A 21,828-nucleotide genomic window follows, 5' to 3' on the forward strand; every position below is an offset into this window, starting at 1 on the left:
CTTTGTTTCTTACCTCATATTCTCTCATTTTTCTAAAATACGTGTTAAGCTATAACGCAACCTTTGCTGTTGACTACTTCCTTGTAGCGTTCCTTGTCGCTTTCCTTTAGCTTCTCTTTAACTTCGATTGGAAAAGATCTTTTAATGATCTGCATGGCCTCGACATCTAAATTTGATGAATCCGCAAGTGCTATGGCGTTTGAAGAGCGACACATGGGACAGTCCGTTTTCCCTCTGTGCTTCATTTTGACCAAGCATCGAACACAGAAAACATGACCGCATAGGAGCCTGATGGGTTTGTATGCTATACCCACGCAGATTGGACAACTGTAGTCATCTATTTGTGGCACTAGAGTGAGAAGTTTAGTTTGCATTATGCCACAGATTGTTTGAGCTATCGATGATCCAGTCATGAAAATGTGATCCAGCGAAATTAGAGCGGGGAATCTGGCAGAAACATTGAGGGAGGTTTGCTTGTCGAACTTTTTAAGAATTTTTCGTAAGGCGGTAGTATTGATAGACTGAAACTGAAGAATTTTGAAAAGACGTTCGTTTAGGTCATAAAAATGTCTATAAGCGGCAAGAGACTTCTTTTTCAGCATTCTTTCAAGAACTTGTGTCTGATCTATCCTGCTTGCAAATGTCTTCAAATTGGCCCTGATTTGTTCAGCTCCGCGCTCCAGAGACTTCAGTGAGGTCTCATTGTAGCGAAAAAATATCTCTGAATCAAGATATATCTTAAATAGCTCTCTCCAATTGTATAAGTCAGACTTTTTTGTCGTGAAGAGAAGAACTTCATCGGCGATCTTGTCTATCTGTTGAACAAGCCGCACCTCTTCTTCTTGTGTTATACGATCTAGATTTTCCAACTCAGAATTAAGAGTCCCAAAAAACTTCAAATCGGATCCCAACATAATGACGATTTCATTCTCGTTGACTTGAACTACCTCCTCACCTGTATTGGATGTAGTGGGGGAAAGTACCAACTCATCATCTTGTTCTTTGACTTCCACTATTTTCTGTCCCTCTTCATCTGAAGCAAGAGCTTTCTCAACCTTTTCCTTGATGAGTCGCGCTAACCTTTGAAATCTATCATGCGAGAGCTGTTCTCGTGCTCTTTCATCAATCGCAATTTTTAAGTAGGGTATCACTTCGTTCGATCTTCTTGACTTAGCCAAAAAGTACTTCGCCACAACAGGATTGTTCGGTTGAGTTTCATCATCATCAAGTTCAACTGTGTTGCTAGTAGTGCTATCTTGAAGTAGCAACTTACGGTCCGCTTTAGACAAGCCTAAAAACTCCAACTCCTTCACAACTTTTCCAATGCACTTTTTAAGGACCTTGTACTGAATAGCAGCTTCCACCCACTCTTCCGGGATATCTTCCTCAATAAGCGTTTGCTGAAGAACCTTTGCGAATTTCATAGTCAAACAGTTGAATCTGAGCTTTGAGTTTGAAATCAGTCTCTATTTTTTTTTAAATCACCTCCCTTCCCTTGCATACTAGCAGACCTTTTGAACAACTGTTTATGTCTTTGCGTTCCGTATTCTCTATAGGAGGTAATTCGTGTTGATGCAAAGATTTGGTCGAGCTGAGTATAAAACGGCAGGGATTATCGCGAGGAAAGCTACAGAACCAGATATTTCAGACAGCTGTGCACGTGGACAGATAACAAAGCTTGAAACTACCGCAGTTGGGGTGACGTTATCGTCTGGCTTGTTCAAATTGGTATAACCGGATATGCGGCCTTGTGAGGTGATGTAGGAACATCCTCAGTCGTCGTTATCACTTTGATCTCCATAGTGAGGAATGCTTGTTTTCGATTTCACCTTTTCTTAAGTGATATCAATTCGCGCACTCTCATAAAATGAGGAACGAGTTTTGCGATATGCCAGTAGAATCACCAAAGCTTACTCAAAGGGCGACTTTGTAATAGCTGATTAACCTTCTCGTAATGTTCTTCACCATATAACTCCTGCCATCGTTCCATCGATTGAAAACGAATGATGTATATGAGAGATGAGGTGGCCTTTGCCCTGTACTTTGAATTTGGCCCGATGTCCTTTGTTTATGGTTTGAGAATTAGGGAACACGAATAATGACAATGAAAAATTATTAAAGAGCTCCAGAACACTATATAAAGCATGTTATTTGTAGAAACACTATAAAGTCTAATTCAGCCAAGCCACAAGTAGACTATTCTTTAGAGATGTCACGACCGAAACAGGCAACCTTGAGCCAGTCGAAGCAGACCAAAATTTGGTTTTTGACTGAGAGACACATATATATGTAAGCCGATCTCCACAACAAAAATGTGAACGGGCCTCCAGAACTAACGTTGGACCAATCGCCCCAAACCAAATCAGCAACTGCTCTCTCTGAGCCGATGTAAGCCAAGGAGCCTTGGTGGTTATACTCAAACACGGGCAAATTAGACTCCAATTTCACCAATTTCTTCTTGTATCTATCAACGCGTTCCTCTGGTCTTGAATTGTTGATTTTGTATTTTAAGGCCTCAATTTCGTGCAATCTATGAAAATGCTCTGCCAAATAGATACCTTGTTGGAAGGCGACCTGAGCAGTGGGGGCAAACTTGGTGAAAGTACAATCACCAAACGCCCAGATATTATTGGTACCATCAACCAAAAGTCTATCATCCACTAGTAAGCCCTTTTTGGCGTTCTTTTGCTCTTCAATTTTTGAAGACAAATTGCCAACAATTGGTCTTTTCGCATTTCCGGTAGCCCAAATTAACATTCCATACGGAATTTCCTTCACATCATTGGGATTCTCCTTACTTACGGCGTAAACATTCTTGTCGTTGACTTCCTTCACAACATGACTACACAACAAGTTGATATGAGTATCTTTCATCACCTGATTTGTATACTCAACCAATTTTTTGTTGAACATACTCAACACGTGGGGCATTGCCTCAACAAGGGTGATCTTCAATTCGGAAGCAACTTCAGGCATCCAAGACTTCAAGTCTTGATCAATATAATCCTGCAATTCACCAGCTGTCTCAACCCCGGTAGGTCCTCCACCGCAAACAACGATATGACATAATCTCTTTCTTTCTGGGTCGTCTTTGGGCAATATGTTGGCAGCCTCGATGACGTCCATCAATCTTCTGCGGATTTTCATCGAATCGCTCACTTCTTTTAAAAACGTTGAGTGTTCAGCAACCCCTGGAAGACCAAAAGTCGAGGGCTGCGCACCAACACCAACAACCAAATAGTCGTAATTCAAGGATGTGATTATATCTTCAGAGAATGTGGGTTTGGAAGAGCTCGAATCCTTACCAGAATGACCTGAATGAACGGTAGTCAGCTGTTTTATGGTGATTTTATTGTTCACAGGATCAATATCGGTAGCCTCTGCCTCCAAGTATATCACCTCGCCGGGGCACCTTCGAGTTATAGCTCTAACGGGTTCGATGATCGATCTCACTTCAATCGTACCTGTCGGACAAGATGGGAGCAAAGGAGTATACAAAAAGTAGTTACGTGGCGACACAATGACGACATTATACAATGTAGTATCCAATTTTTTCAAGAGCGAGATTGACCCCCATCCAGAGCCTAAAATCACCAAGGTTTTCTTCTTCATACCGTTTTCAAACGTCGGCGCTTGCTTCTGTTGTTCTGCTGGATGAGACTCACGCCACACCTTGAAACTAACGTATCCGACGGAGCACGCTGCCACGGCAAGAGTACCGTAGCCGAGAGTTCGGAAGGACCTTGAAAGAAAACTCGACGGCTTGGGGACAGGTGCATTATAGCGACGGGCAGACGAATTAAAAAAGCGGCACGGAGTAAACCTAGGCACTCTGTTTATTGGAATACCGGCTCTCAACATTCTCGAGTAAAGCAATATTCGCCAATTGACCAGTAGTTGTAATGTGGAAGATATGCGCAACTTAAATATATTTACAGCGCGGCCCCTTCGGAGTTCAATTGCTGGTCGACGCTCTGAAAAAATCCTGCATAATTATCACCTCTCATTGGGGCACATCTAGAAGACCTCGGGCTATCTAAATAAGTCTTCTCATGACCAGGAAGGGAGTAATTGCAACCCTTCCATGAATGCCTGGAACATGTGTGCAACCCTTATTTAATCTGATACAAAGACACTATACATCGAAGCATATACAAATTAGAAAAATTTTTATATCAAGCAATCCGTTGAAGGAAAATATATGATGCAGGTGAAATTGTGATCGAGATTTGAGTTGTCTGGCCGATTATGTGAGGACTAGTGTATGCCTTTGATTCCCAAACAATTCTCCTTAGATGGGACCGCTTACTCTCTCTTCTTGCCATCTGTGGAGCTTTTCCTGTCTGAGGTGATGAGTCTTTCTCATTGCTTTGAATTCTTCTAGTATGCCAGTAACAGGCTCTTTTTTTTTGTGTGTACGGTACCAATCTAAGGTGGCCTCATCGTCTTGATCTATGAGCTTTTTGATACGCAGCCTCATAAAACTTTGATTGAAGTTTGAGCTAAGTAGCTGAAATTGATGGGTCTGAAGCTCAACAAAGTTCTTATACAACTTTTCAAGGACATTGATATGATTTCGGATTTCTGTAGAATAATAATTATAATCCGTAAGTAGGTGAATTGTTCCGATCAATGTCTCGCAGAACGAGTCAAGAAGGGAAATCAACTGTTCTTCAAGCTTTCGATAATCAGAGGATAATAACGCATAACCTCGTATTAGGTCGTACAGACCCAAAAAGTACCGCTTGTACTCAGGAGTGAGATTTGTGATCTGTTTTGAGATCAAGGATTTTGGATTTGATGCCATAAGATGAAAACTTTACTATGACTTGTTGTTATTGGCCATGTACTGTACACATCACTGAGGCCATAGCTCCCGCCCCGAACGTTTATAATACAGAAAAGAATGAATAGTTGATAGCAAATGAAAACTAAAAAGAGTTGATCCATTATATCAGTTGTATTTTTAAGTGATGACACGTAGTAAACCAATTTAAGATTCGTTGTATCGTCAAGTCGAGCGTTGTAAATTGTATTGAGTGGTCTATATTCTCATGGCCTGTATTCGTAGACGCAAGCATGCCCTTATTGATAAGACCTCTAATGATGTTCCTTTTTCAAAAGTCTTATACATACCAGGAAAATGATATAAAAACGAAAAAAAAAAAAAAAAAAAGGAGGACTAAAAATCCGTCGCATTCAACGCTTAGTTCTTAAAAGTGATTGTTCAATCAAGTCGATGGATTGTTCCACTTCTGCAAATGACATCCCGCAACTTAGTGAAATCAACTTGCAATACTTGTACAACTTATCATCTTTGGGAATATGAGAAAGCATCCCTGAAGTCTCGAGATTTGAATGCATGCATATGATTGAATCGTTGTTTTCTTTAAACTCTTCCAAATTCTGAAACACAAGAGGTGTGTTTTTCTCAAGCTTGTGAATTTGCTCGACTAAATCTCTTCTTCTTAGAATCTCTTTGTGGAGATTGACTGCCAATTCGTTGCGAGATGAAGAAATAGCACGTTGCTCTTGGGATATGTACTTCCCGAATGCTTCTTTCAATAGCTTGCGGCTCACCATCTCCCTCTTCTTTTGGTAGGCTGAAACTGTGGCACCTGCCTCTTCTTTTGCCATCAAAAATTGAAAAGACATGTCGTTAATGAGCCTGAAAATCTCCTCTTGAATAATGTGATCTCGCGAAATATCAATGAGGAACTGCCCTCGTTCAGAATTTTTTTGCAGCGAGTGTTTAGTTTCGAATTCATTTTCTATGTCTTCAATGAGGTAATCGAGGTTGAAGACTTTGAGGTTTATCTTTTGAGATAAGAATTTATCAAAACTTATTTTACGCAAACAATTGAGTAAGGTCAATAACTTCTCATCTTTCGAACTTAGTTCACGATGCATGGCATAAGAAAGTTCGCTGAGCTTCTCTGTAATCGCGTTCACTGAACGATTCTGTAGGCTTATCGCCTCCTTTGAATTATGAAGCTGCGACTCTAAACCCTGAGAATTAGTCAATATGGACGCCTGCTCCTTAGCGGTTGATTCTATGGAGATCGCATCCTTGACTTTGATCTCCTCACTATAATCATTTTCAATTCTCAAGATGTAATTGTTTGATGCGAGATAGTCCTCAGCTGTATGGTTCACGGCATTTCGGAGGCCTAGATTAAGTATCTCATGGTATTTGATTATGCTCTTTATGCATTTTTTACTCATGTTATAGGCAAACACGTGTAGAGCTGTGTTGCCCTCTGAATCCTGATAATTAAGTAGATCTTGCAAACGCATCTCTTGCGCCGATCCTGATTGACTGTCAATCTCAGATGCTGCTTCAAGAATGCAATCCAAATAGTATTTTGCGTATCGTTCCTTCACACTTCTGGATTCAGGGTCATTCAGTTTGCAAAAGTATGCGATATGATGAAGAACTGTTTGTCCCTTGTTATCGACCATTGATATAGATCCTTTAAGAAGTTGTAGAATATCCTGGAAGTTCTGCTGCTGGTAACTATTATTAAATTTTACCAGAAACATTAACGGGCTCTCTCCATGATAGTTTTTGAGATTCAAATCGATAAGCTCATTGAACTTTGATATCAAAAACTCCACGAGAGTCAAATTTGCCATTGCACATATCCAGTGGAGAATTGAGTTCCCGTCATTATCAACTCTTTGATTTATGTTCACGTTACTGAGTGGTTCGGGTGGGTTTAGGATTTCATGAGGGAGTGCTTTCGAACCTCCACTACCACTTTTGTCATCGTGTAAAAAATACTCAAGGAGAATAGTGAAGTAATCTCCAATTCTAGAAGGAGGGAAATTTCCACTATCTTGGTAATGCATAAATCCACTATAAGAATTATTTGCACCATTGTGCACCGTCGAACGAGAAGATGAAGATTGTATTTCAAGGCGATTTCGTCTGTGCATCTCAACCAACCTGTCGAACGATTCACCCCCGTTGAAGGAGTCTTGAAAACCAAATAATTCCCGTCCCGAGAGGAACTCCTCATCATCGTCCTTAGTTGCGAATTTTTGATTGTGTCGTAACTTGTAATTGCCTTCATCACCGCTAGTATCCAGCTCAAGATCATCATTACGGACGCTTAGATTGCTGGCCATGATTTGGAGTGCATCTTTCTCTGTATCCTGGCGCGTCAATGAAGGAAAGCCCACAGAATTCAGAGAGAGTGTTGAATCTTGCTTGGAGGTGAAAGTGCCCATGCTTGGACCTGTTTGGCTGACTGTCGGCATTGTTTGATGTGTGGAGAGCTCGGGTCGATGTCTCTTCTGAAGTGGTACCCTTTTGGGACGCCCGCGTTTCCTCAATGATTCAGGAACTTCATGTTCCGGATTTGTTCTCTTCTTTAGAGTATTTGCAGAGAGCTGGTGAGGATCTGCGTTCAGAACTTTCAAAGGCTGCTGTCTTCTGCCAACATTAGAAGCAGAAGCATGATTGTGCTTCGGGGCGGGAGGAGGAGTTTCGGACTTGCCCTCAATGTACTGAAATTTGAATATTGGTTCCAATGTTTGGTAAACACCGAACAAGCGAGCAATTTCTGCCCCCAGTTCTAGGGGCACGTACGTTCCCTGATACTTCCCATATCCACCTTGAACTTTTTCGTGTACACCGGACTGGACATCTTTCTCCAATATTCGAGTTCGCTTTGCTTTCGGAAACTTGGCAATTTTCAAAATATGAGTCGCGTTGATCCATCCATCTGCCTTTCGTCTCATTATAGGACCTTCCGACGTGACGAACTCGAATACTGGGACATTTGAGTACGTTGCTGAATATATCTGATCTGTCCCCTGCAGCATTATCTTGCTGTACTTATTAGATTTCTTAGGCAGAATGTGAACCTCAGGTGAGGTGCTCTGCAGAATTTGAATAGATTGATGATCTTAAATACACAAGAGCTTCTGATTGACAGCACAGAATGTAAATGAGATAAATTTCAATGCGCAATAGATGTTGTGAACCAAAACTCTTGGGGCGATTGGTATCGGCGTGCTAGATTAGTGATTGTTGTCAGGAAAGTTCATTAGCGCTCGTAGAGATGTGTGTCACATGCTTCTCGTTCACGTGATCTATACGTGAGATATGAGCACACAACTACTTTTTTTTTACTCCCAACCTGCGTCTCTTTTTGTGACAGATCGTATTGCGAAGAAGTTCCAATAGAGCATGTTAGCATTTACTAGGAATTATTTTTCTTTCTTTTCTCTTTGGGATATCAACACAGCATCTCTAAGTGTTTCTCTGGAATCATGATCTGGGTTTATGGTATTTGTTATCTTTTAAATATATTGAAGAATCTGTATAGCGCTACAATAACAATTGTAAACAAGAGTGCCATGATGCAGATCAAATACCTTTCAACGTCTCTTATTGAAAGCATAGAATGTTGTTCAGCAGATAAAGGGATGCTTAGAACATGCTCTGCAGCTTGATAGCAGATATTTCTACGCTTAACCATGGTCAATTCCAGACTTTCAAATGCACGTTTGAGAATCAGCTTGCATAGTAAGGCATCGGTATAGTGCAAAAGAGTTGCATCTAAAGTTGAAGATATTCTCTCTAAAGTGCGCAGCTCTCGCTTAAATCCAGACGTCACTTGTTCAACTTTACGAAGATTGGCTTTGCACTCTTCATTGAGTGTGATGCTCCCATCAATTGTGTCCACAATTGTTTTTAGCTCACATAAAAAGGTAAGCTTTTTCATCAGTCGTATCACCATATGAACGGTAGACATGATACGAGGAACAAGTAGCTTTTTGAGATTGTCAAACTGAAGAAAAAAAAGCTCGACGCACAAAAAACATTTACTGGCACTATTGATGGCTTCATAGCAAGCTTTGACTATCAAAAGAGCCGCGGGTTTAACTGTCATCTCATAGGACAAGCTTTCCCACCCATCTATTCGGTAAGTCGCAGAGCTCCCGAAAAGTGTTATAAAGTATTCTTCTAAACGAGCTAAGTTGGTCTTGGTTTCATCTGCCATGTTTGTGATATCATCGTAATGTGGTATCTTGTGTAAAAGTGTGGAGTAGATTGTAATCACATCGCTGAACAAATGGACGATCCTTTTCACATTCAAGACCCACCTTCGTGTCTCACTGTTGATGCAAATCTTGAATACGTCCGGGTACGCCTTTATGATGGAACTTATGTCATGAGCGATATCATTGTTTATATGTATCGACGAGTTACCAATAATATACGTCATTTAGAGTGTGAACATTAATCACTGCGGAGCTCAGCTCAAGTTCGGTCAATGCCAGTAATAAATGATAGCAAATGAATATTTTGTAACAAAATCAAAGCAGATCCAGCAGATGATCAGGCCAATACATAGAGATGTTTTTTTTTATGAATAAAATCGCGATAGAGAGGAAACACATATGCTCATTGACGAATCTCGTGGAAGGTTTCAACCCAATTTGTGGAATAGTCAAACATCAGCTCACCAAATGATTAGGCAGAGAAGATATATCGCATCCGATTGAGGAAACACTATTATGACCTTCAGTTCGAACGAAGAAGAAAAAGTAATCTCTTGTCACGTGCCCGATCATCAGTATACAAATGTGCATTGCGTACTTCAAGCAACCGATTGTTCAGTAATACACTTCGTTGAACATTATGGGTTTGTTCAGGTTTTTTGGGCATCGAGATCTTGATGTTGACACAATTGAAAAGGAGCTCAAAACTTTGAGCGATAAGCATCAAATTATCCAAGACAAAATTGCAGAGTTGAAAAAAGTGAAGATCTCTATAACACGATTCATATTCCTATTTGTTGCCGTTAGCCATATTTTATGGATTTTGTATCTTGTCAAGATACATGAAAATAAACAAGTATCTCAAGGAAGTTTGATGAACTTCATGAGTAATCTAGATCGTTCTAAGACGACGTATCTTTTTGCTGTTCCTTTCGGGGCGTACATTACAGTTTTTATCCTAAATTATCTAGTCGACACTTGGATTAGAAGCCATCAAATCAGTTTACGCCGACTCCAACAAAAGAGAAGCAGCATAATTAAAGATTTGAAAGACAAAACGAATTACGACGCAACAGATGGACTTTTAAGAAAGTACGAACGTCCGACGACTATTGACGATGGAAAGAGATCGACTGAGATTATGCTGAAACCACTGTCCATTATAACACAGACGACTTCAGCATCTAAGCAGAAACCGACGAGCATAGAGAGTCGAACGCGAATACCACAGGACAATCAAAAGACCTTTCAAGATAGAATCCTAGACTTAATTATTGGTTCTGATCACAACGAATCAGTGGAAAGCAGATATGCCTTGATTTGTGAGAAGTGCTTTGTTCATAATGGCTTAGCGCCGCCTGGTTGCAGCGACCCTGCCACAGTTAAATTCATTTGTAGAAGATGCGGATTCCTAAATGGCTCACAGCACGCAAAAGATAAATTAGATGAAGAATTAGCTTTCAGTGATCACCATATAGACGCCAAGGTCGATGAAGCAGCCTCCCTTAAGATTTCAAATTAGCTAGACTTCCTCAGGATGATGTGAAGAGCGGTCGAAAGAAGTTATATCGTATATAGCAATTTATACAAGCTTTTCGAGTATCAGTAAAAATTTGACTACCTAAGACAACTCCATGATGGCATTCACCATATCATTCTTGTGCTTCCTCAATGCAGCGATTGCCTTCGCCCTTGACACTTGGGTCTGCTCAACAATGATGTCAATATCGGAAGGGTCCAAACCGTCTTCATTCACATCTTCTTCGTCAACAACTTCATCAGCCTTGTTAGTATTCAAACTTGCCTTCTCGAGGTCAGCGGTAATAGATTCGGGGGATTTGTCAACGACCGAATCTTCAGTTGTCTGGGAGTCACCTGTAGACGAAGCTGCTTGCTGTTGCGCTTGAGCAGCAAGACGCTGAGTCATATCATCAACCTTCGCCTCACCGAACACAACATAAGTACCGGCAGCAGATTTGTAAACATCGGGCTCGTCAATGGCGTAGATCACATTTCCCTTTTGCTTGAAAGTCACTCTAGAAATCCCTTTCACCTGCTTCAAGTTGAATTTCTTGACAATCTCTCTTGATTTTTTCTCGTTTTTTGAAATGATGTTTACTTCGGCACCTTGTGGAATTTCTTCGACTGACATCTTGCAATGAATCTATTGGGAAATTGAGTCAAGAGGAAAAGGGAGTTTGAAAAATTCTCGACGACAATTTTCAATGCAGGACGCCACCACATTCACACCGAATTAATACGTTCGACGATACAGGTTCAAACTGAGAGACAGACAATCACCCGAAATTTTAATGGCAACTGACCTGCAACCTGACTACCGGAGAGTTCGCTTCTCGACATTTGCAACTCTGTCAACCTCGAAGAATACTGTGAAGTGTCGATTCAAAATATATATGTCCGAATGCCTTGAGTAGTTTTCGGCTCCCACGGGTACAGTACTTGTGCGGGTAATGATTATTCCCGACTACCGAGTAGATGGTAAAGTAGAGGTACCCTTTGCATCTCATTTACACCAAAACTGCGACAAAAGACTCTAAAAAGCCTACACAACCTCTTTCCTGTTGTTTTTTTTTATTGTATTTTATTTGGTTTATAATCGCAAAGAGTATCGAGGAGCATAGCAAACACAACCTTGAGAGCTTACCTTTGCCCCATTTTACTTCACGATCCCATACGACACATCATTGCGTTTATTTTGACCCGGTCATCTCATCTTATTCATGAACGGTGACACCACACTAAGATTTGAATCTCCGGCAAAGCTGGAGGATGGCACGACGAAGAAAAACTCACGAGCGGGCAAGGAGAGATGCTCCGTCCATGATTTAAATACGGCGGTTCCTCCGGATTTCAAGCTGAGGGTGCTTCAATTCTTCTACAAACATGGGCTTGCTTCAAGGCCCTCCTTTATGCAAGAAATCTACTCTAGGATCCCCAGGAGAATATATGTTAATATGGAATTGCCAGAAGACTTGATCGATCATGAATCAGGAAAGCCATTGGTAACAATTCCCGGTAACAAAATAAGGTCAACGAAATATACCCCTCTTTCGTTCCTCCCAAAAAATCTATTTTACCAATTTGAGAATATAGCGAACATTTATTTTCTCGTTTTGGTTATATTAGGCGCCTTCCAAGTTTTTGGAGTGGAGAGCCCTGGTCTTGCTGCCGTCCCTTTAATTGTGATCGTTTGTATTACGGCAATCAAAGATGCGTTCGAAGATTTTCGGAGAGTGGTTAGTGATGCGGAGCTTAATAACTCGCCAATACACTTGTTGACAGGCCTTCACAACAATAACGTTATTGTAGATGACGTTGGCCCATGGAGAAGATTCAAGAAGAAGTGTACTCGAGGGACGATTCGGAGCTATCGGTGGCTTAAGAAATTCTGCATAACCTTATTCGCAAGCAAAGAAAAGAAGAAGGAGTTCATCGAAACTTTGGTTCAAGAGGAAGCAAATGAGCTTCATCGAGTCTCTACTGTCCACTCAGATCGCACTTTCAACTCCGATCTTCCTCGACCATCTCTAGGATCGAGGAACCCCAGAAAATCACATCAACTGCACAGGAATCGAGCTCCAACTAAGCCGTCAGCAGATTGTCTTTTGAATCCTGAGCTACAAAAACAGAAGGCATTGGACCCCTCTACTTCAACAACTTCGTTTAAAAATCGTAGGTGGAAGGACGTTAACGTCGGGGATTTCGTTCGTGTCAGAGCTAATGAGGGAGTCCCTGCCGATATGATCATAATTTCTACTTCAGATGAGGATGGTGTCTGCTACGTGGAGACAAAGAACCTAGATGGAGAGACTAATTTAAAGACCAAAAGCTGTTTGAAATGCGGCGGTTTGAGCCATCTAAAGCACTCCACGGATCTTGGGAACACCAAATTTTGGGTAGAGTGTGATCCACCAAATGCACATCTATACTCATTTCGGGGAACCATTCATTACGAAAATTATGATGAAGATGGGCATTTGGTTAATTCTGATGAGAAAGAATCCATCACTTATGACAACATATTGTTGAGAGGGTGTGCCTTGCGAAATACAAAGTGGGTAATCGGTGTAGTTGTCTACACCGGTTGCGAAACGAAGATCGATATGAATAGTGGGAACACTCCAGTGAAGAAATCGAAAATTTCGAATGAGCTCAACTTTTCAGTACTCATCAATTTTCTGGTGTTATTCGTATTGTGTTTTGTCTCAGGGCTCATAAACGGTCTTTTTTACAACGATCAGGATACTTCTAGACAGTATTTTGAATTTGAAGCTTATTCTCCGACATCCGCTGGAAATGGGGTGCTCGCATTCTTTGTTACCTTGATCATCTACCAATCTTTGGTTCCAATTTCACTTTATATCTCGATTGAAATCATCAAGACTGCTCAAGCATTCTTCATTCATTCAGACATTAAGATGTACTATCCCAAATTGGACTTTCCATGCATCCCTCAGTCATGGAATATTTCCGATGATTTGGGGCAGATTGCTTACATATTTAGCGATAAGACTGGCACATTGACTCAAAATGTCATGGAGTTTAGAAAGTGCACCATTGGGGGAAGGTCATATGGCCTCGCATATACAGAAGCGAAGCAGGGAATGGATAAACGGCGCGGCATTGATATATTGGCCGAGTCTGAACGGTGGAAAAAAGCTATCGAGAAAGACAAGTCGGAGATGATCCTGAATTTGCAGTCATACGTAAAAAACAGTCAGTTTCGAGAATCAGCGTTAACGTTTGTGTCGAATCAGTATGTTGAGGATACTATTTTACCAAACACTCTCATTTCTGAAACAAAGGATGCTAATGAGAGATTCATGTTGGCATTAGCTGTCTGTCACACCGTGGTTACTGAGCCGCACGCTGCTGATCCTGAATTGAATGACTTTAAAGCAGAATCCCCAGATGAAGCAGCCTTAGTATCAGTGGCTAGAGATCTTGGGTTCGCATTCAAGCTGAGGAATCGCAACAGCATAGAGCTCGAAATATACGGAGAGAACAGACAATTCGAAGTTCTCCACATCATTGCCTTCACGTCAGCAAGGAAGAGAATGTCGTGTGTTTTACGTGATGAGGAGGGGCGTATTATGTTGATAACCAAAGGTGCTGACAGCGCCATTTATCAAAGGTTAGCGCAAACGAAAACATCTGATGAAGTATTGAAAAGAACTGCTCTTCATCTAGAGGACTTTGCTAAAGAAGGTCTCAGGACGCTATGCATTGCTCAGAGGTACTTGGATAGCAATGAATTCGCTGCTTGGTATCGAAGGTACAAAGAAGCAGCCGCATCGATTGATGACGATAGAGAGGAGACTATTGAATCTATCAATGATGAGATCGAGTGTGAACTCGAGTTGCTTGGTGGCACTGCAATTGAAGATCGTCTCCAAGAAGGGGTTCCTGACTCCATTTCGATATTGGGGGAGGCAGGTATTCGCTTGTGGGTCTTGACGGGCGATAGAATCGAAACAGCCATCAACATTGGCTTTTCTTGTAACTTGCTTGGTAATGATATGAAGCTTCTAGTTATACGACAAGACGACGGCAACCCTGATGACATCAGCCACATTGACAATTTTATCACTGAATACTTGCTGGAAGTGTCGGGACTTCTGTTTGATGACGAAAGTGATATCAACGCAGCTATAAAGCTTGCCAAAACAGATATTTCGATGCCGAAGGCCAATACCGCCCTCATTGTCGATGGTGATGCTCTTAGATTGGTTTTCGACGATACTTCTCTCGATACAGCATTACAAAAGAAGTTTGTGCTCCTTGGCAAGTATTGTAAATCTGTTTTATGCTGCCGTGTTTCACCGGCTCAAAAAGCCCAGGTTGTAAAAGTTGTCAAAGAAAACCTTCGAGCAATGACACTTGCCATCGGTGATGGTGCCAATGATGTTGCTATGATTCAGGCAGCGAATGTTGGTGTTGGTATTGCCGGGGAAGAGGGAAGACAAGCTGTGATGTCCGCAGACTATGCTATTGGACAATTTCGCTTTTTAAGTCGTCTACTACTAGTGCATGGACATTGGTCTTATAAGAAGCTAGCTGAGATGATTCCCTGCTTTTTCTACAAAAATGTCGTCTTTACCTTCACCTGTTTTTGGTATGGCATATTCAATGACTTTGATGGCTCATACCTTTATGAGTACACCTTTTTAATGTTTTACAATTTGGCCTTTACGTCTCTTCCTGTCATCTTCCTCGGTATATTTGATCAGGATGTTAGTGGTGCTGTTGCTCTAATTGTGCCGCAACTTTACAGGTCTGGCATCTTGAGCCTCGATTGGTCGCAGTATAAATTCATTTGGTACATGATGGATGGGCTTTATCAGTCGGTCATTGCATTCTTTTTTCCATACCTTCTTTACTATGTTTCCTTCCAAAACCATGAGGGATTACCTATAGATCATAGATTTTGGATGGGGGTTCTTTGTTGTTGCGTTGCAGTGACAGGATGTAACATTTATGTTCTCCTTCAGCAATACAGGTGGGATTGGTTGTCCCTTCTCATTTATGCGCTATCAACTCTAGTTGTCTTCTTTTGGGTTGGCGTTTGGTCTGCCAGGGTTTATGTCGGAGAATTCTACAAGGCAGCTCCGCAGCTATTCGGAACACTAGGGTTTTGGTGCTGTTATCTCGTTGCTACCATCATATGCATTTGGCCACGCTTCACGTATGATTTCATCATGAGGCACTTCAAACCCAAGGATGTGGACGTTATTCGAGAGCAAATCAGAGATGGGGCATTCAATAATTTTCCAATGGATTACGATCCCACTAACATGTCCGATGTTGAAAAGCAGAGGATTCTTCAACGTTTAAATGAGGGTGACACAGAGTTATTGGAGAAGGTGAAAATTGCAGTTGAACCAGAAAAGGAAAGTGACGCTCTAGAGAGCTCTCATGACGACAACAAAGTTTCTCGAGCTCTTAGAAGTATTCGGAGAGGCACCATAAGCAGATCAAGAAATAATACCATGAGATCTAGAAGAGACACCGCCAGCGATCAAGCAAAGTACAATCAAAAATTGATCAGCAAGACCCTCGATTTGTCTCAAATTAGACTGGAAATGATGAAAACTGGTGAGTACCGAACAGGAGCCAGGAACTCTCTCGACAGAATCTCTACTACGCAAGGTCTTCCGGGCCTAACCCAGGCAGAAACTCTACTTAGTTACCACACGCGGCAAAGTATAAATTTTGATCGCGCATAAATACACGACCTCAATCTCTTCGACCTTACCTCTCCGAACGGTATACCAATGTTTCGATATTGCCTATTGAGTACGCCTTCGACTTTGGGTTTTAAAATTTCTCGCCTTCTGTTTGGTAATGATATTCATGTTCTTGCAGATCCTGCTTGGGATGGTCTCAATCCCAGTGATGCCGACTTTTTGGAAACATATTTGAATGACTCTAATTTCATACTTCTATCGCATTCAACGCCGGCGTTCATTGGAGGTTATGCATTGTTATGTTCTAGATTTCCAGTCCTTATGTCTTCGATTCCAGTATACTCTACTGTAGCGGTGACTCAGTTGGGTAGGGTTTCAAGCGTCGAATTTTATCGGGCTAAGGGTCACTTAGGACCAGTTGAAAATGCCTTTTTGGAAGTTCGTGACATTGATGAGTATTTTGATAGAATAATTCTGATCAAGTTCGCCCAAAATGTTAGTGTTCTAGACAATCGCATGTCGTTATCAGCATTCAATGCCGGTCACACTTTGGGCGGTTGCTTCTGGTTACTATTGAGGAAGAAGGTAAAAATTGTCTATGCGCCAGCCTGGAACCAATCAAAAGATTCTTTTTTAGAAGGGGCTGCATTTTTATCAACGAGTAATGAGAATTCGATCACGTCTTTGACTCGACCGACCGCTCTTATAACTGGATCAGAATTGGGTTCAAACTTGTCGCATAAGAAACGGGTGGAGAAGTTGTTGCATCTTGTAGATGCGACACTTGCTAATGGAGGGGCAGTTTTTCTACCTACAACTATATCTGGCAGATTTTTGGAGGTGCTTCATCTCATCGATACCTATTTATCTAATCTTCAAGGTGCTGCTATTCCAGTCTACTTTATTTCATACACCGGAACCAAAGTACTTAGTTATACTTCCAATTTATCTGACTGGATGGCATCGAATATGATGAAAGAGTATGAAGGCTTAAGCGGAGACGACAAAGCTTTTACTAATACACCATTCGATCCTTCTAAAGTTGACTTGCTTTTGGATCCAACGGAGCTAGCGCTGTATCCTGGACCAAAAGTTGTTTTTGCGTCTGGTATCGACCTTCAAGGAGGTGACCTTTCTTCAAAAGCACTACGGTTGCTTTGTCGAGACGAGAGAACCACAATTATCCTCACCGAGAAAAGTTCGCAGACGGCTTCATCATCCCTTGCATCGAAGCTTTATACTGAGTGGTATGAGCATGTTTCAAAACGAAACAATGGTAGTGTGGAAGACGGTGTCCCAATTCCCCTAGAAAAGTGTTTTGCACCAGCTGAGTTCGTCGAGGAGATAGCTTTAAAAGGAACAGATCTAGCATCTTTTAAGGCGGCAGTTAGTGAGCGAAGACATCAAAAAGCTTTGGCCAGTATCAAATCCAAGAGAACTCAAAAACTCCTTCAGTCAAGTTTGCACTCCGATGATTCGGATGATTCTGATGAAGAACCTGGCGAGGGTGGTGAAGAGGAGGCTGATGTCAGTTTCTCAGAATTGAACTCAATAGATCCAAAAAAAAATAATGCTAAAAACGATGGAAGTTCGTCTCTTAATGAAGCAGAGAGAATCATTAGCGACGAAGCCAGGAGCCCAAACAATCATGGGCTTGAATCAAGTGCATCGACAGCGTTCAAGCATACTCTGGATATTAAATCGCCTGCAACTGAATCCAACATTTTTAAAGCGCCTTCAGATGCAGTGGATGAGACCCTCATCTATGAGTTTGTCATTGACCGGTTAGATTCTCAAAAGCCTCTCGATGTGCGAATCACAAATAAATTAAGGCCAAAACAAGCAATGTTTCCAAACATCAATTGGAAAAGAAGGAAAATTGATGATTATGGTGAGATTATTGATCTCAAGGCTTTTAAAAGAGATGATGATCAACAGGCGAGCTCGAAATTGATATCAGAGAGCAAAAGAAAGTTTGAAGAAAATGACAATCAAGGTTGGGGTGAATCAACTAGAAAAGAACGAGCCCGTCACAGTGAAAAAGAGCGTGAAAGCAAGCTTACTCCGCAACAATCATTAAACAACGAAATTTTGAGGAGGTACCTTGATGCTACATTTCAACCAGTGCAGAGGAAAATCGAGAGTAGTGGACTAGGGTCCCCAATCAGGTGCGGTTTGGCATTTATCGACTTTTCTGGTCACGTTGATGCCAGATCAATCAATTTGGTGATATCCTCAATAAAGCCATCCTCTCTCATAATTCTACCAGATTTCAGTTATCATGAGGGATTATCCACGGAGACAAATGGATCGTTCATTTTATCCAGCGCCCATCAAAAGTTGACGAATCTTAGCGAGAAACCTGAGTACGAAGTTCCTCTGGATACTGAGATGAAGCTGGGTACCTTCTTCTCTAACAAAACACAAAAATCACAGATGCATCGAAAGATGGTTGTGACCGTTGCAAAGCCGAACAACTCCATTGAAGTTACAAATGCCGATGGAGTTGGTGGAATCGAGTATGAGGTTTGCCTAGATGATAATTTATGGTCGAACCTCAAATGGTATCTGATAGACAATAAGTACAATGTGGCGCACGTGCAAGGGAGTTCGAAGCTCGTTGCAAAGTCTTGTACCACCTTACAGCACAGCTTCCCTGACCCAGCTGTTCAAGTGTTCCTCGATAGATTGAAGAATCGCAATGAAGCGGATAATGTTTCAGAATCTACAGCGTACGGACACAAAGGTAACTCATTCATGGCTATTGGAGTTATACGAATGCCAGAGTTGAAGAGAAGGCTCAAAGATATTGGCTTCAATGCAGAATTTAAAGGAGAAGGTACATTAGTCGTGGAGGAGACCATTGCAATCAAAAAGGTAGACGAGCGACAACAAAATGACAATAGTTTGGGTGATATTATTATTGATGGTCAGGTTGGGCCAATTTACTACAAGGTGAGGGACTGCATTCGCGAGATGCTTGCCTTTATTTCATAGGTTGCATTTTACGAGCCTTTGAGCCAGTAGTGTACTTATCAAATTTATGTAAAATATTGCGAGCTCTAGTTGGTCAGCCTCATAAACTATCATAAGTATGCAACCTTACTCGAGATCTGGAGGAACAAGGAAATGTTTCTACGAATTTCAGACTTTAGTATCATGCTACACAGCTTCAGAGACCTCCTCGAAAAAGGAGTGTACTCCGAAGTTTGATGACTACTTCGAATGTTTGCACGGTTTTAAAGAGCGGGAGAAGGCGAGATTGATGTATCAGCTGATGAAAAGCAATGATACTAATGACAAGGGTTTTAAGATATCAGACTTTTATAGCACCGACGGTGAGGTGTTCAAGAAGTTGGATTTATTGTGATTACCAAAATCAGTATATAGTGACTGGTAGTTGCGTTCATTAACTAACCTATATATCCAGGTTTAATTCCAATTATCAAGCTTATTATTTGCATTATTGCTTCTTCATCAATGACTTCGTCAATTCACGAGTGGTAACGCTGTAGTGTGAATCAAGTAAGACATTTTCCCATAAGGTAGCACCATAAGCACTAGTGCGCTCCATGCAGACTTCCATGAACTCGTGTTCGTAGCCAAGATAATAGGATTCAGAACTTATCCTATCATTGGTGGACCACAATGACTTTAATGTATCGCCGTATCGATGCAAAAGTTTTTTGACAAACAACAAATTAGCGTTTGTTGTTTTCTCTGCGGTTTGTAAGCATAGTAAATATATCCTCTTCATGAAGAGCATTGAGCGAGTCACTGAACCATTCTTCGACCTAAAAAAAACAAAATCAAGACACCTTAGTAATAGCTCGGAACGAGTCGAGACGTTGACAGCAACTTTTTTCACTCCCAGAGCTTCCTCCAACGGATCAGCAAGTCTTAATGATTTGCTTGATAATTCTAACAATGGATCTAAAGACACATCAGCGAGAATCTTGTACAAATAATCAACAAAGTACGATAGATCAACCGAAAAAGGAAGCTTCCCGCTCTCGGTATGATTTGATATCAACGCGAATGCCGTCGCGATACATAAAAGCAAAATCCTGATTTCATCAGATTGGTACAATCCCTTCGCGCCCGTCTTTTCGATTTCCCATTCACTGGTCACGAGGGAATGTTCACTGAAAACAGTTCCCATAATTTCTTTTAAGACCACAAGGAAGTCCCCCACAAGCTCGACATTTGCCATTGGCCCGAATTTTGAGAGTCCTTCCAAGACTGAGCCAACAAGGTGTCGAGCTTTATTACCATTCTCCGTACTGTTCTGGAGAATGCCAAGATAGAGTTTGAGTATATTCTGAATAATTAAGCTTTGGTTTTGTTCACGTTCTTTTGCAGTAGTCGCCTGCTCGGCCCTTCTCATTTCTTCCTCTATTGCTTTCGTGTCTCTCAAAGCCTTTCGTTCTTTTTTTGAAAGGTGAACTCGCTTTGTTTTCAAAGACCTCCCCGTTCCTAAGGAGGCTGGAAAGGTATTGACATCCTGCAAGACAGATAAGCTCAATAAGATGTTAAGCATCGACTCGTCAACCCTAAAATTCAGCTTTTTGACTTTCAGAGAAATTAGTTTGGTAATTTCCAATGAAATCGATCCATGATCACTATCGTCTTTTAGTAAGTTTTCAATGGTGCGTATACATTTTGTGTGCAAAGCACCAAAGGATGGATCTTTTGATTTCTGACCAATAACTCGAATAGGGATAGAAAATAGCTCGCTGTTGAAATTAAAATACTTCAAGGAAGATTCACATAACTCACATGAGGCATCGATAGCTGTAGATCCCCAGAGAACTTGGTGTTTTGATTCAGTCATCGAGATATACCTTCTGCACAAAATTTCTAGACGTCCTAAAAATGACTGGTAACTCTTTGTAAAGATCTCTTCGAAATTTCTTAACCGTGCGACTTCCTTACTGACCTTCTCTTTCTTCTCCACCTCAGACAACTCCCTAATTTTGTATGATGGTGCCAACGACTTAAAAACAGGGACCAATGCTCCGATTGCAAGCATGCTGCTGGCAAATTCTTCGGAGTCAGCGTAGCGGCACAACACTGTAAGTGATATTCTATTCTCTTCAGGGTCATCCTGTAACTGAGTTGCGTGTCTGGCAATTTCTTCTTTGAGGTTCATTAATCTTTCATGGGGCGCAACATCCGCTTCAACTTGTTTTTCATAAATTAAAGCTTCAAGTTTCGATTTGGGTGTTTTGGTCTGGTCTTCTTTCAACTTCTTCCGTGGAACACGCTGAAGAAGATTACCAACTTTTATTGGAAGACCCTCATCCACTTCTTCGCTGTGTCTCTTTCTGCGCTCATAAGAGGACTCCAAAGATTCATTGGTATCTTCTAAGGTACTTTTCTCTTCAGACTTATCATTATAAGCTCTCTTGTTCTGTAACTCTTTCAGAAGCTGCGCTCTTCTTCTACTCATACCGTCTGAACAGATTGAGATGAGCATCTTCTCCAGATGTACATTCGTGTCACGTGCTTCCGAAACTGGCTCTTCTTGCTCAAGGAAATATCTTTCAACAGTAAATATTGTATCTGTATTATGTATGTTATCAGTATTGAATGAACGATATTC

The 21,828-nt window shown here is 41.2% G+C and overlaps 7 protein-coding genes across 7 annotated transcripts; 2 read left to right on the forward strand and 5 right to left on the reverse strand. All coding sequences in view use genetic code 12, as the record gives it.

The window, feature by feature from the left end:
- Positions 1-44: 44 nt before the first annotated feature.
- Positions 45-1,424, reverse strand: CJI96_0004903 (uncharacterized protein; the record flags this gene model as incomplete). Its single annotated transcript, XM_054702276.1, has 1 exon — positions 45-1,424. The coding sequence occupies one exon, from the start codon at positions 1,422-1,424 to the stop codon at positions 45-47; it is 1,380 nt and encodes a 459-aa protein (XP_054558251.1).
- Positions 1,425-2,196: 772 nt separating this feature from the next.
- CJI96_0004904 (uncharacterized protein) lies at positions 2,197-3,861 on the reverse strand (the record flags this gene model as incomplete). The annotated part of the gene is made up of 1 exon (XM_054702277.1): positions 2,197-3,861. One exon carries the CDS (start codon positions 3,859-3,861, stop codon positions 2,197-2,199), a length of 1,665 nt encoding a protein of 554 aa, XP_054558252.1.
- A 1,338-nt stretch (positions 3,862-5,199) lies between these two features.
- Positions 5,200-7,746, reverse strand: CJI96_0004905 (MBP1 family protein; the record flags this gene model as incomplete). The annotated part of the gene is made up of 1 exon (XM_054702278.1): positions 5,200-7,746. One exon carries the CDS (start codon positions 7,744-7,746, stop codon positions 5,200-5,202), a length of 2,547 nt encoding a protein of 848 aa, XP_054558253.1.
- A 2,890-nt stretch (positions 7,747-10,636) lies between these two features.
- On the reverse strand, positions 10,637-11,167 carry CJI96_0004906 (nascent polypeptide-associated complex subunit alpha; the record flags this gene model as incomplete). Its single annotated transcript, XM_054702279.1, has 1 exon — positions 10,637-11,167. One exon carries the CDS (start codon positions 11,165-11,167, stop codon positions 10,637-10,639), a length of 531 nt encoding a protein of 176 aa, XP_054558254.1.
- A 589-nt stretch (positions 11,168-11,756) lies between these two features.
- Positions 11,757-16,262, forward strand: CJI96_0004907 (uncharacterized protein; the record flags this gene model as incomplete). The annotated part of the gene is made up of 1 exon (XM_054702280.1): positions 11,757-16,262. One exon carries the CDS (start codon positions 11,757-11,759, stop codon positions 16,260-16,262), a length of 4,506 nt encoding a protein of 1,501 aa, XP_054558255.1.
- Positions 16,263-16,310: 48 nt separating this feature from the next.
- Positions 16,311-19,220, forward strand: CJI96_0004908 (uncharacterized protein; the record flags this gene model as incomplete). The annotated part of the gene is made up of 1 exon (XM_054702281.1): positions 16,311-19,220. The coding sequence occupies one exon, from the start codon at positions 16,311-16,313 to the stop codon at positions 19,218-19,220; it is 2,910 nt and encodes a 969-aa protein (XP_054558256.1).
- A 466-nt stretch (positions 19,221-19,686) lies between these two features.
- Positions 19,687-21,675, reverse strand: CJI96_0004909 (uncharacterized protein; the record flags this gene model as incomplete). The annotated part of the gene is made up of 1 exon (XM_054702282.1): positions 19,687-21,675. The coding sequence occupies one exon, from the start codon at positions 21,673-21,675 to the stop codon at positions 19,687-19,689; it is 1,989 nt and encodes a 662-aa protein (XP_054558257.1).
- Positions 21,676-21,828: the final 153 nt, after the last annotated feature.

The sequence above is a fragment of the Candidozyma auris genome, chromosome 6, assembly GCF_003013715.1.
Source record: "Candidozyma auris chromosome 6, complete sequence".
In the NCBI taxonomy this organism is placed as follows: domain Eukaryota; kingdom Fungi; phylum Ascomycota; class Pichiomycetes; order Serinales; family Metschnikowiaceae; genus Candidozyma; species Candidozyma auris.